Raw genomic sequence first — 13,179 nt, forward strand, 5'->3', positions numbered from 1 at the left:
TCATTTTAGAAGGGGTAACAAACTAATCACAGGAGGCAGAGGGAGAGGTATCTTGGTCAGAGAGGGAAGTAGGAGGAGAAAAGTGGAACATGATCAGGTATGGGGGGCAAGAAGATGAGAGAGGCCCAGAGGGTCAGGAGAAGGAATGAAAATATGCAGCCTCTGGAGATGGGGGTGGGGTGGGGTTGGAGGAACCTCTAGCGTACCAGAAACCTGGAGGCAAGAGACTCAGGACTCAAGGATGACCTTAGCCAAAATTCTTGTATATTTATAGGCATCTCTTCCTTTAGGTTGGGGAAATTTTCTTCTATGATTTTGTTAAAACTATTTTCTGGGCCTTGGAGCTAAGGACTCTTCCCCTTCTATTCTCAGTATCCTTGGATTACATCTTTTCATAGACTCCTAGATTTCATGGATGTTTCGTGTCAGGAAATTTTTAGATTTAACTATCTTTCCCTCCACAGTCTGTTACCTCTATAGCACACTGGGTCTCTCCCTTTAGAGGCTTCTTCACCCGGGCAATATTTGGTTGCCAAGAAGCATGCAAAATGTCAGCCTGCAAGTAATGAGGACAAACAAACCCTAATATCTAGCTTCTAGACTCCCTTTTTAGATGGACTCTAATTTGGCCACGAGTTTCAGAACCACTGCATGGGCAGCATGAGATTTATTCAACCCCAGGCTCCTTAGACACCTGGTTAGAGGGCCAAATGGATGGAGGGATACAGTTGGGTGACATCATTACACACGGAGAACATGTGGGGTCCAGCTCAGGGCCTTGACTGACAGTTAGGCACATTGTCATTGTGGAGACACTTGGCTGCTGTCAATAGATTGGTCCCTTCTTCTCTCACCCCATGGTCCTATGTGTGGTATCTCAGCACTCACTGGGAAGGGAATCCTGTGTGTGATTCTCTGCTGTGTAGGAGTGCTAGGGGGAGAGGAGCTGCTCTGACCTCCAGGCCCCATACAGTGGCAGGGGTGAGGGCTCCAACTGTGACAGATGTGGGCGGGACCTGGAGACTCTGCAAGGGGTTGTCCTTAGCCATGACCACAGGAAGGTAAGAGTAAGGCAGACCTGGGCATCATGTGTTTCAGATGCTGCAGATAGATGCAGGGCAGCAGGTTCCATTCTTGGTCTATGTGGGTTGGCCTGTAAATTTGCTTAGTCCCATCATGACTGAAAAGCTGAAGACAGACATAACCAGAGTTTGGGGTTATGGCTGCCTCCGAGGCCCACGCTTTGGGGTTGATGCAGATACTGGGGAGATAGCAGAGACAGGGAATAACATAAATTTCAGGTCAGGAACCTGAGCTAGTGTTGTCAGGATGAGATGACAGGGAGTTGCCACTGACCAGTCACAAGCACTGGTGCATGAGGGAGTCACACAGTGTCACTGTGCAGTCAAGTTATGCTACAGTCAAGCAGAGAATGGAAATCAAAATGAGCACAGAGACATACACAGAGGCTCAGCTCCCAGCTCTTGGGAAGAAGACCCCACCCTGCAATTTAGGAAGTTCTAGTCTCCCTTAGGATTCAGGACTTTGGTTATTAAGTGTGGAATCTGAGTGTTTGAAGAACCGATAATAATCAGGAATGGCTTATTCAAATTCACTTTCACAGAGTCCAATTTTGCAATCAGTGGGATAGTTTTTGATCTTGTGGCAACATCTGCTTCTGCGCCTGTCTCAGCCACATCCAGCGCAGCCTTGTGGGCCACCTGTGGGGAGGGAAACACACCACTCACTGGAGAAGCAGGAGGGTCTGGAGCATGCAGTGAGTGCTGGCCTCATCTGCTGGGGAATTTCTTTGTTCCTTCCAAGATCTCTCACCCTGGTTTTCCAAGTCTCTGTTCAGGGTGTGAGATAAGGCACACCCTGGGTCCACTCAGAGTCTGAATACATGCTGCCCTCTAATGCACTACAACAGGAGGACAGGAGTAGGCAATGCCAGGCTGTTGCCACAGGCAGCCTCCTAAAAGCACCACAGGGAACAGTCATTATGCTGGCCCTCAGTGCAGGATTCAGCATGCTCCCTCTCCAACCTCCTTGGGATATGCAACAGCAATGCACAGGGCAGGCTTCACTTTCCCAGACTACATCCTGCTGGTACAGATGTGAGCCCCGAGCTCCGAGTGGGCACTGGACAGAACATTAGGAACCAACATCCAAGGACTGTATGATGAGGGTCTACGGGCATCTCCTCTCCTCTCCTCAGGGTTTTCTTCAGAACTGCTATTGATCCCTTCTTTTTACATTTACCGATGCTATTCTGTGTGCTGGTAAAATAGTAATGGCCTGGCGCTGCATTGAAGAAGCTAAGACCAGAGTTGCTTTGGCGGTACAGTAGATTGTGAATGGCAATGCACTGGATTGTAGGTGTCCCTGCAGTAGATTGTAGGTGTCCCTGCAGTGGATTGTGGGTGGCTCTGCAGTGGATTGTGGTTGGCCTGCAGTGGATTGTGGGAAGCCTTGGAGTGCAGCATGGACTGGGAAGCATGTGGACTAAAACCAAGCACAGGCGCTTTCCCCATCATTGACTTTGGACGAGTTCAAGTCCAGAGGGTAAAGGAGCGACTGGCTGCACACTCTGAGAAGGAGTATCTGAGGAATGATTTTTCTCTCCCAGGCATGAGGGATCTCAATCTTGCAGGTTTTCTCCCACATTGAACATCACATGTCCACATGGCCTTCACTGTCTACATTCAGGACCCAAAGTCAATGACCCCATGTTTCTTGTCTTACCTGAGAGACTCTTACATCCTTGGGTCCTGTGATCCCAGACAGGTCAGCCTGTGTGGAGAAGATTTCCCTGATGCTCAGCTCTGGAAGGATGCTCTCTAGTCTGTAGGTTTTGGATACGGAGAACTTGGGCAAGTAGAGCTCATCTATCGTCCTGAGAACAAGGCAGAGAAATGTTAGCGAATGAAATGGAATCTGTGCCCAGCTCAGAGCAGCTTATGTCTCAGGAGCAGCGTTCTATAAGAGCCCTCTCACTGGAGCAGAGTTCTCTTTCCACCCATGCCAAGACCATGAGGTTTTGCTCTTCCTAAGGTATATTAACTCTCCATCAGAGCTTGAGAGAGTTTACAGTGGACATGCAACCTGGCTTGAAAGTAGCTGTTCCGTGACTGAGAATGCTTTTCTAATAGATCCACAAATGCAGGTCTTCCCTGTCGTGTCCACCTTCAGACATCACCTAGTGGCCCTTCTAGTCACACTGGACACTGCATCCCTCTCCAGCTCTCCTTGCCATGGCTGTCTTCTTCTCCTCTGCCACGGCAATTCACTATCATCTCCAAATTATTAAATAATGATTAGTTCTATTTTCATCCCTCTACTGTCTCTTTCTCAATTACAAGGTAGCCCACAAGGATGAGAATTTTGGTCCATTCTTCTCTGATTCTGGGTCTAAGTCAGAGCTTTGCAAACGTTAGGTTTTCAAGTCACCATTCCATGAATAGTGAATGAATGACTGATAAGTGGATGAAAGTCTACACAGGACACAGGTGATTCTCAAAGTTAATATGGCACCACAATTCTCTCTGCCTTCCAAGGACACATTTAATATTCCCTGTCATTTTCATCCTTTTAAAGACACAGGACACCCCATTCCTTGTTCTAGCAGATCTTATCTTGTCAACAAGAAAACCCACAGTAAAATCAGGCCTCATACAACTGAGACAGAGGAGAGGAATTCATCTCAACTCCACATGTCCCCAGCTGACACTTTAACCATTACATTGGGTACAAGTGAGACTCTGAGGTACAGGGACACTGGCCATCAGGACAACTGCAGGACAGGAATCAATGACAGTTTTGGGCCCTGAGAACATGCACCTGGGCCTCAAAGATTTCCTCCACTTCCTCGGGGTCTCTGGTTGCAAGCTGGCTTCTACCTGTTGCATCTTGCCCTGGTCAGGGAGGATGACCAAGGCCTTCCCATTGCCTGAGTAACTCAGCTCCACCACAGTGCATTCCAGCTCCTCATCCCGGAAGTAGGGTGTGGTCACGTCCTCAATTTTCTTCATGGGCACCATCACAGGCCTCATCCTGTCCAATATGAAATTTCCCATGAACGTGTCATCAGGGTCAAAGGGCTCCTTCCATTTGCCTAAAGATGAGGCAAATCATCAGATTGTAACAGCAGCAGAAACGCTCCTCCCCCTCCCCATCTATGCTCAGCTTCTGAGTTGTGACAGCAATCCATGCATCTTCAGTCACTCGGAATGTCCCTCAGGGTGGCACATGCCTAACTAGAAAAATCTCAGCAGGTAGACAAAGTGTTAGCAATGATGATTCAGGCTTAGTTTGGAAAGGAGAACCTCAAAATGACAGCCTGGCTGGTTGGGCTCCTGACACAATGAGGGATTTAGGGTGGAGTGTGTAAGAGAGACCAGAGTGACGGTGGTGAGACTTGAGACAAGGGAGAGTTGAGGGTGCTGCCTTCCTTAGGGGAGCCATGTCTAGAAGGTGATGGCTTATGGGACAGGTTTTCATGAAATAGAACAGTGCATACTGAGTATTCTCATATCAAAATCAGTTCACAGCCCCATAGATTGTGGCTAATACATGGGTAATGAAGCCTCATTCAAAGCATGGACTATGGCCACCACCAAAAACAATAGGTTCAGCTCAGGCTTATCTCAGATTTCTAATGTATGTCTGCTCAACCAATGCACACTCTGGGAGTTGGTGACGAAAGAATTTCTTGCTCTTGGTATCTCTTAGCCTAGACATACATCCAACCCCACACCAGCAGCCTGGAGCTGGTGACCAGTGAAGAGTTTAGAGAGCCAGGTTCTTCAGTCTAACCCTTCAGGATGTCACTCTGCCTCCACCATACCCTGCCCACAGCAGCTCTGGGCCCATCCTGTCCTGTCCTCTGTCCTCTGTCCTCTGTCCTCTGTCCTCTGCCCTCTCCTCTGTCCTGTCCTCCTGTCTTCTTTCCTCCTGAGTCCTGAGGACATGCACCTGGGCCTGAAAGATCTCCTCCACTTCCTCAGGGTCTCTGGTTACAAGCTGGCTTCCACCTGTTGCATCTTGCCCTGATCAGGGAGGATGAACATGACCTTGCCATTGCCTGAGTAACTCAGCTCCACCACAGTGCATTCCTATATTTATGTGCATTGTCAGTCTGATTTTCTGCCAAGAGCCCAGGCCTGCCCTCCCTGTATCCTGGCTAACTTAATTTTACACCAAATGACCCAAGGTCTATTACATCACAAACTCTGTCAGGCAGAACTTTCTGGGCTGTCACCTTGCTCCCTGATCTCTATCAGAATTTCCCCCAACTACCCTTAACTATGATGCCTCCAGGTGAGTCTCTGACTAGCATGGATCCAAGTCCCAGCAAATTCCCTGTCCTAGGAATGTGTCTTGGGAATTCTGACCCTTTAAATATTAATTTTATAAAATTAAAATTCCAAGAAGCTGCCAGGCATTAACACAGAACACTGCCTGGCTGACATTTCTCTTTTCTGATGACTTTTCCCCAATCCCTGCTTATCCATACCCCAAACCACCAGCTCATGACACAACAGACTCAGGGGAAAGTCCTGTGTAGGTGCTGCCCACAGGCCTCTTCACTACTTTTGGGTTATGATACTTTCCTCATTAAGATTGCTATTGCTAGTCTCCTTTAGGTCAAGAAGTCCCAGACCACCAGGGCCCTCCTGGAGACCTAGGCTCTACAGAGGGATAGATACCTCCTAGAGGCGCATACTAGAAATGCCTGCTCTGGACAGACCAAGGGATCCCATTTGTGTATAGAGTAGCCATGGCTTCAGCCTGTTCAAGAGGGCAGGCAGTGAAAGACATGGCATTCTGACAGTCATTAAGTTTAAGTCACAGCCCAAATGGCCTTTCTAGATTGATAGCCCAGGTTTTCTGTTGGACTTGTCCCAGTGATTACATCAATAACTTAAAAAGATATCAGAGTAGAAGTAAGGGCTTTGTGTAATAAGCAGTTAGACACACATGGCTCTGAGGCCATGAGCACCTTCTTTCCAGTGGTCAGGGTAAGGGCACAGGTTACCAGGCAACATCCTCTCCCTCCATTCACCAACCATTCTCCATTCTCACCTCTAAAGAGGAGATAATTCACTACCACCATGGATGCCCTCTTAACCAGATCTGAGACCAGTTCCTTTATCTTCCCCTGGGTCTCATTCCTCACATAGTCATTGATGAGCTTTCTGGCCTCAGGAGGCTGCTGGAAGTCTACTGTGAAGGCATCAGTTTGGTACAGAGCCGTGGCCTTCTCTTTGAACTCTGTCAGGATTTGCAGGCATTTTTCAAGAAACACGGCACTGCCTGCGTTAATCTGTACCTGGTCCCCAGGCTGGCTGAGCTCCTGTAGGAGTTGCCTAAATCCCTGGTGGATGTCTGCCTCAGGGGTCTCTGTGACATTGAACTTGAGACCTTCTAGAATCTCTTCCAGGGTGTTGCCCTTTGCTCCCAGAGACACGGAGGCCAAGGCAGTAGCAATGCCCAGTGGGGAGAAGACAATATTTTTATGTAGATTATTCAAATTCAGCAACTTGTAGACGATGAAGGCAAAGCTTTCGTTGACAGAGGCCAATGTGAGACTGTTCAGTTGTTGTTCAGTGTCTTGGCCTTTCTGGACCACAGTGTGACTCCCTAGTGTTCCATCTGAGTAGCAGAGGACAGCAGGGAAGATCCCTGCTATCAAGAGCCCAGAGATGAAATGAAGGCCATCTTCTCTGTTCTCCAGGCTGAAAGGAAAACATCCCTTGAGTCTGGGACTTCAGCTGGTGCTCCGACCGTCTCCTAGTTCTCCCAACCTGGCCAGCATTGTGCCCTGTTCTGCTGCCCTTCCTGCCTCTATAACTGTCCATGAGAGATGCTCTGGCCTCTCAGATGGCAGTTCTACATCATGAGATCCCTACTACCATGGAGGAAGTGCTGTTGCAGAAGCCAACTTTTCTTTTTTTTAATTTATTTTCTATATTCTTTGTTTACATTCTAAAAGCTTTCCCCTTTCCAAGTGCCCCCCCCCCATATGTCCCATACGTCCTCTTCTCTCCATCCATTCTCCTATCTTTCCCCCCTCCCTTTTCTCTGTCCTGGTACTCCCCTACAATGCTGAATCAAGCCTTTCCAGAATCAGGGCCCTCTTCTTCCTTCTTCATGGGAATCATTTGATATGCTAATTGTATCTTCAGTATTCAGAGCTTCAGGGCTAGTTAATATCCACTTATCAATGATTGCATTCCATGTGTATTCTTTTGTGATTGCGTTACCTCACTTAGGATGATATTTTCCAGTTCCATCCATTTGCCTAAAAAAATTCATGAATTCATTGTTTTTAATTGCTGAATAGTATTCCATTGTGTATATATACCACATTTTCTGTATCCATTCCTTCATTGAGGGATATCTGGGTTCTTTCCAGATTCTGGCTATTATACATAAGGCTGCTATGAACATAGTGGAACATGTGTCCTTATTGCATGCTGGGGAATCCTCTGGGTATATGCCCAGGAGAGGTATAGCAGGGTCCTCCAGAAGTGTCATGTCCAGTTTTCTTAGGAACTGCCAGAATGATTTCCATAGTGGTTGTACCATCTTACAATCCCACCAGCAGTGAAGAAGTGTTCCTCTTTCTCCACATCCTTGCCAACACCTGCTGTGTCCTGAGTTTTTAACCTTAGCCATTCTGACTGGTATGAGGTGAAATCTCAGGGTTGTTTTGATTTGCATTTCCTAATGACTAATAGCTTATGCTCTAAGATCAAGAATTGACAAATGGGAACTCATAAAATTACAAAGTTTCTGTAAGGCAAAGGACACCATCAAAAGGACAAAATGGCAGTCAACAAATTGGGAAAAGATCTTCACCAGCCCTACATCCGATAGAGGGCTAATATCCAATATATACAAAGAACTCAAGAAGTTAGACTCCACGGAACCAAATAACCCTATTAAAAATGGGGTACAGACCTAAACAAAGAATTTTCACCTGAAGAAATTCGGATGGCCGAGAAGCACCTTAAGAAATGCTCAGAAGCCAACTTTTCTATTTAAGAGAACCAGCATCCAGAAAGGGAAGGGGTCATTCTACTCTCAAAGATAAAGGGAAAGAAAAACCAGGAGCTGGGCACAAGGCATATCTCTTCTCCCTTTCTAGATTGGCATAAGGCCTCCTTAGAAGGCAGGGAGTGCTCTTCCTCTGCACTTGTATCCTCTCCCATCAACAACCCCTAGTGCAGACTGAAGGAAGGAACCTTGCATGAATTCTGTAACACGAATTTCCGGGAGTAGGGAGATTAATTAAATGGAAACACTGGAGACATCTGGCTCAGTGTCAAAGCTCCTTTAACCTTAGAATATCTATTTGAAGGGCCAATAGGGAGAGGTCCTTTAAACCTAACCAATGTTCTACGTGGCTTAAGGATAGGAATGCCTCCTGACCAGAAGAAGAACCATTTTCAAGTCTCTAATGCCTTGTTCCAGACTTCAATTCATCGGTTGGGGTGGCTGCGCGGTGGCAAGCAAATATCTACACCTCTGTGGACAGCCTGTTGTGTGACCCAGTGACATAGTTGACAAAAGAATCTGGCTCATCACAGATGTCAGAGTGGATGTGGAGGATGTCCTGAGGGCCAACTCATCTCTACTCAGCTTCACTAGTGAGTGCATTTTGAGTCCTGTGATCATGGAAAACATGGCTTTCCACTTGTGGTCTTTGTCCATGCTGGAAGGGAGTTTAGCTGTGAAAGTTGATGAGAGAGGAATGGAAAGGCAAGGAAGGACAGGAAAGAGAAGGGACCAGAAGGGTTATGGGAGAAGGAGGAGGGGGAAGTGCAAGGAAGAGAGGGCAGAACTATAGGAAGGAAAGGAGGGGATAGGATGAGGGAGCCAAGGAGAAAATGGAGGAGAGAGGAGAGCAGAAGAGTGTAGGAGAATGGAGAGCAGGGGGAGGGAGGTGCTGGAGCTTTGCTGTCTTTCTGGTGAGTTTTTCCTCTCACACACTAATGTCCATTTATCCCCAGGAACTCCTCTTCTTATGAAATACATATCAAGATAAGCTGTGCTCTGTGCTCACACTTGAGATGGGCAGACAGGATGATTTGTGGTGAGAATGACTTACAGGCTATATCTTGCAGAAACACCTCCTGCTGTGAAATCCCTAACAATGTTCTAAACAACAGGCCCAGTGGATGTCCTCATTGTGGCTTCTCTTTCTGTAATAGTTCAAAGGTCAGTATGGAACAGGTGAACATTCAAGGCATAAAGACAGGGCACCAGCCCTGACCCACTTGTCACCAGGGAGCTGCAGCTAAGTTTTGTTCTGGGATTCCCAAGTTCCTTCAAAGAGGATACAACTCTATGTATGTGCGCCTTGGTTTCTTCATGGAAACTCACAGAATAATAAACACCCACCTCAATGTTGACTGGCTTTTGCCATCCTTTCTCCAAGAAAGACTTTCTGAAGGGAAGCTACCTCTGCTTGGCAGTGGAGGATATCAAAAATTGTCTGTGTCTGCCAAGACTGATGAGAATTTCAGTTTAGTGGAGAGATTGGAAACCTGAAATTCCTGAGGCCATGCTGAAGCCTATGATCTTATCATGTACTAAGTTCCCTGCAGAGAGAATCTCTTGTGTACTGCATGAATGGAAGCATCAACTGTCAACAGAAAACTGATGGCCTATCAGCTGAGTCAGGATATAGAAGCCGAGCCTTTTGCTAGGGAGAGAGGAACTCTGGGATAGAATCAGGTGGGGGAAGAGATTCACCGTGAACTTTGAGGAGATAGATCTCAAAACAGAGGACAGATTGCCAGCCTCCTGGTAGAATTTAGACTAGTTTAAACAGGACAATTGAGTTACAAGCTAGCTGAAGTGATCCAAAGCTTGTGACCTCTGCATTTTATTCATAAATAATGTCTCAGAGCCACTATTTTGGGAACTGTGGCATGGAGGAACAGTTCACAGTCACAGTTCTGGCTCTGTGGAACATCCATGTTCTGCCTCCCTGTGTGTCAGAACCAGTGCCTGTGACCATAGAGACGATGACCTCAGCAGATGACTAGCTGCAACCCAAATGCTAAGAACAGCAGCGGATGACAGTTTGAGAGAAGCTTCCCCCATCTTGATGTAGCTGCCTCTCTCTGGAATCCACCCATATCTCTTAAACCTGCCTTCATCTGTGACATTCTTTCTTTTGTAAAGCCATAAAAGTTTTGTGAAACTGCTTCAATGCTTGGTTTTTATGTAAAGGAAATCTGTGTTCTCTGATCACTGTCTCCCAAATGGCTCCAGACTGAAGGATCTTGTTCCCTTTTGGATGAGAGTTGTGGTCTTTTTGTCAACACTGCTGTGAGAGACTCAGTAAGACACGTGTTAGGTCCAAAGTTGCTGTCCCCCAAAGGGAAGTGAGGGTCCTAACCAGAAGGAGTAAGGCTGGGGAAACAAGGTCTTTTTTATAAATTTATTTATTTATTTATTTCACTTTACATCATTTTTATTCAATATTTTCTTTATTTAAATTTCAAATATCATCCCCTTTTTAGGTTCCCTCTACCCCTGAAACCTCCTATCCCATTTCCCCTGCCCCTGCATCTATGAGGGTTTTCCCCCACTCACCCACTTCTGCAGCCCCTCCCTCACATTGCCCTACATTGGGGCATTGGGAATTCACAGGACCGCAGGCCTCTCCTCCCATTGATACCCAACAAGGCCATACTCAGTTACATATGCAGCTGGAGCCATGGGTCCCTCCATGTGTATGCTCTTTGGTTGATGGTTTAGTCCCTGGGAGCTCTGAGGGGGGTTCTGAATGGTTGATATTTTTGTTCTTCCTATGGGGTTGCAAACTCCCTCAGTTCCTTCAGTCCTTTCTCTACCTGTTGCATTTGGGGACCCCATGCTCAGTGCAATGGTTGGCTGCAAGCATCTGCCTCTGTACTTTTCAGGCTCTGGCAGAGACTCTCAGGAGGCAGCTATATCAGGCTCCTGTCAGCAAGTACTTCTTGGCATCCACAGTAGTGTCTGGGCTTGTTGACTGTATATAGGACGGATCCCCAGGTAGGGCAGACTCTGCATGGCCTTTCCTTCAGTCTCTTCTCCATGTTGTGTCTCTGTATTTCTTCCCGTGAGTATTTTGTCCCACCTTCTAAGAGGGACCAAAGTGGTGTTTTGATTGTTGTGTGACAGGAGGAATTTCATTTCTGGTCCAGTCTGTTTCAAGTTCTGTAGGTTTCTTGTATATTCATGTGCATCTCTTTCTTTAGGGTTGGGAAGTTTTCTTACAATTCTGTTGAAGGTATTTGTCGGTCATTTAAGTTGGGAATCTTGGGTCTATTCTATACCTATTATCCTTAGGTTTGGTCTTTTCATTATGTCCTGTATTTCGTGGATGTTTTGGGTTAGGAGCTTTTTGCATTTTGCATTTTCTTTGACTGTTGTGTCCATATTTTTTGTGGTATCTTCTGCACCTGAGATTCTCTCTTCTATCTCTTATAATCTGTTGTTGATGCTAGCATCTATGACTTCTGATTTCTTTGTTAGGATTTCTATTTCCAGGTTGTTTCCCTTTGTGATTTCTTCTTTTTCCCCTTGACTTTGAAGTATGTGTCTTTTTCCCCTATATTCTTTGTTTACATTCCGAATGCCTTCCCCTTTCCTGGTCTTCCCTCCCCATCGCTCTCATAAGCCCTCTTCCCTCCACCCATTTCCCAATCACCCCCCCCCCCCCCCAATTTCTCTGTCCTGGTAATCCCTTACAATGCTGGATCAAGTCTTTTCAGAACCAGGGCTCTATCCTTCCTTCTTCTTGGGAATCATTTCATATGCTAATTGTGTCTTGAGAATTCAGAGCTTCTGGGCTAATTAATATCCACTTATTCTCCAGCTCCATCCATTTGTCTAAGAATTTCATGAATTCATTGTTTCTAATGGCTCAATAGTACTTCATTGTGTATATATACTACATTTTTTGTATCCATTTCTCTGTTGAGGGACATCTGGGTTCTTTCCAGCTTCTGGCTATTATAAATAGAGCTGCTATGAACATAGTGGAGCATGTATCCTTATTACATGCTGGGGAATCTTCTGGGTATATGCCCAGGAGTGGTATAGCAGGGTCCTCTGGAAGTGTCGTGCCCAGTTTTCAGAGAAACTGCCAGACTGATTTCCAGAGTGGTTGGACCAGCTTACAACCCCACCAGCAGTGGAGGAGTGTTCCTCTTTCTCTATATCCTTGCCAGCACCTATTTTCTCCTGAGTTTTTGATCTTAGCCATTCTGACTGGTGTGAGGTGAAATCTCAGCGTAATTTTGATTTGCATTTCCCTGATGACTAAGGATGTTGAACATTTCTTTAGGTGTTAAGGAAGAGGAGAAACCTTAGCAACTGCATCCCTGGTTCTTCCTAAGCTGGCTTGGGGCCAGGGATGGAGTAAAAGTGACCTGGCTGACTAAGTGCAGAGAGAAGTCTGTGGGCCAGGTATCCCCTTCTCCCTGTTCTTCCTAGAACAGCCCTAGGCAGTCTATCTGAGTCCCAGAAGCCTCAGAATTTTTCTGGGGAAAATGTGGGTTTGCAATGACAGTCCTGTATTTATTTCTTCTTTTATGATCTGCTTGTGGCAACTTGAATTGCTCAAGTTCAAGGCCAAAGGCCCCTTGTTCAAATTAAATCTGGGCAAGATTAGAAGAAACTGAACCTCATATCTGTCAACATACTTTTCCATTTTCAACATACGTATATGCATATAAATATCATACATATATGTAGGTGTATATGCATGTAGGTTTATATACATACACAGTCATATACACATACTCACACAAGTATATATATATATATATACACACACACACACACACATATATGTGCATACATATACATATACATGTATGTATATGTTTAAACTCAGAGCCTGACATGTACTCAGAAAATGTCGTACCACTGAGCAGGCATTTCATGTGTGTTTGTGTGTTTGTGAATGTGTGTGTGCATCCATGTGCATGGCCCTCTTCTACTTTTTTGGTCTGACAGAGCGTCTTAGTATTTTACCCTCCTGATCTTAAACTCACTTTCAGGTATTTCCTCCTTGGTACAAAAGTAGGAGTGGATGAGGTGACACTAAACACGCTTCAATTTCTCCTCATAGTGAAAGGACAAAGCCAGGGAATTGGCCAGAGGTGGCTGCAG

At 46.0% G+C, this 13,179-nt stretch overlaps 1 protein-coding gene across 1 annotated transcript; it reads right to left on the minus strand.

Annotated features, from left to right (window-relative positions):
• Positions 1-1,520: 1,520 nt before the first annotated feature.
• Positions 1,521-6,817, minus strand: LOC127687816 (serine protease inhibitor A3N-like). The gene is made up of 5 exons (XM_052186665.1): positions 6,807-6,817; positions 6,085-6,737; positions 3,841-4,114; positions 2,746-2,896; positions 1,521-1,721 (listed from the first exon to the last, which is right to left on the minus strand). Exons 1-5 carry the CDS (start codon positions 6,815-6,817, stop codon positions 1,521-1,523), a joined length of 1,290 nt encoding a protein of 429 aa, XP_052042625.1.
• Positions 6,818-13,179: the final 6,362 nt, after the last annotated feature.

Source organism: Apodemus sylvaticus, chromosome 6, assembly GCF_947179515.1.
Source record: "Apodemus sylvaticus chromosome 6, mApoSyl1.1, whole genome shotgun sequence".
Taxonomy (NCBI): Eukaryota; Metazoa; Chordata; class Mammalia; order Rodentia; family Muridae; genus Apodemus; species Apodemus sylvaticus.

Bases quoted from the DNA above. Each gene is read 5' to 3' on its own strand.
- LOC127687816 (XM_052186665.1), bottom strand. The intron at 4,115-6,084 runs GTGAGAATGGAG...CCTCATCTTTAG, and splicing joins GAATTATCTCCTCTTTAGAG to GCAAATGGAAGGAGCCCTTT. The intron at 2,897-3,840 runs GTGCATGTTCTC...CCTTGTTCTCAG, and splicing joins AGGAAATCTTTGAGGCCCAG to GACGATAGATGAGCTCTACT.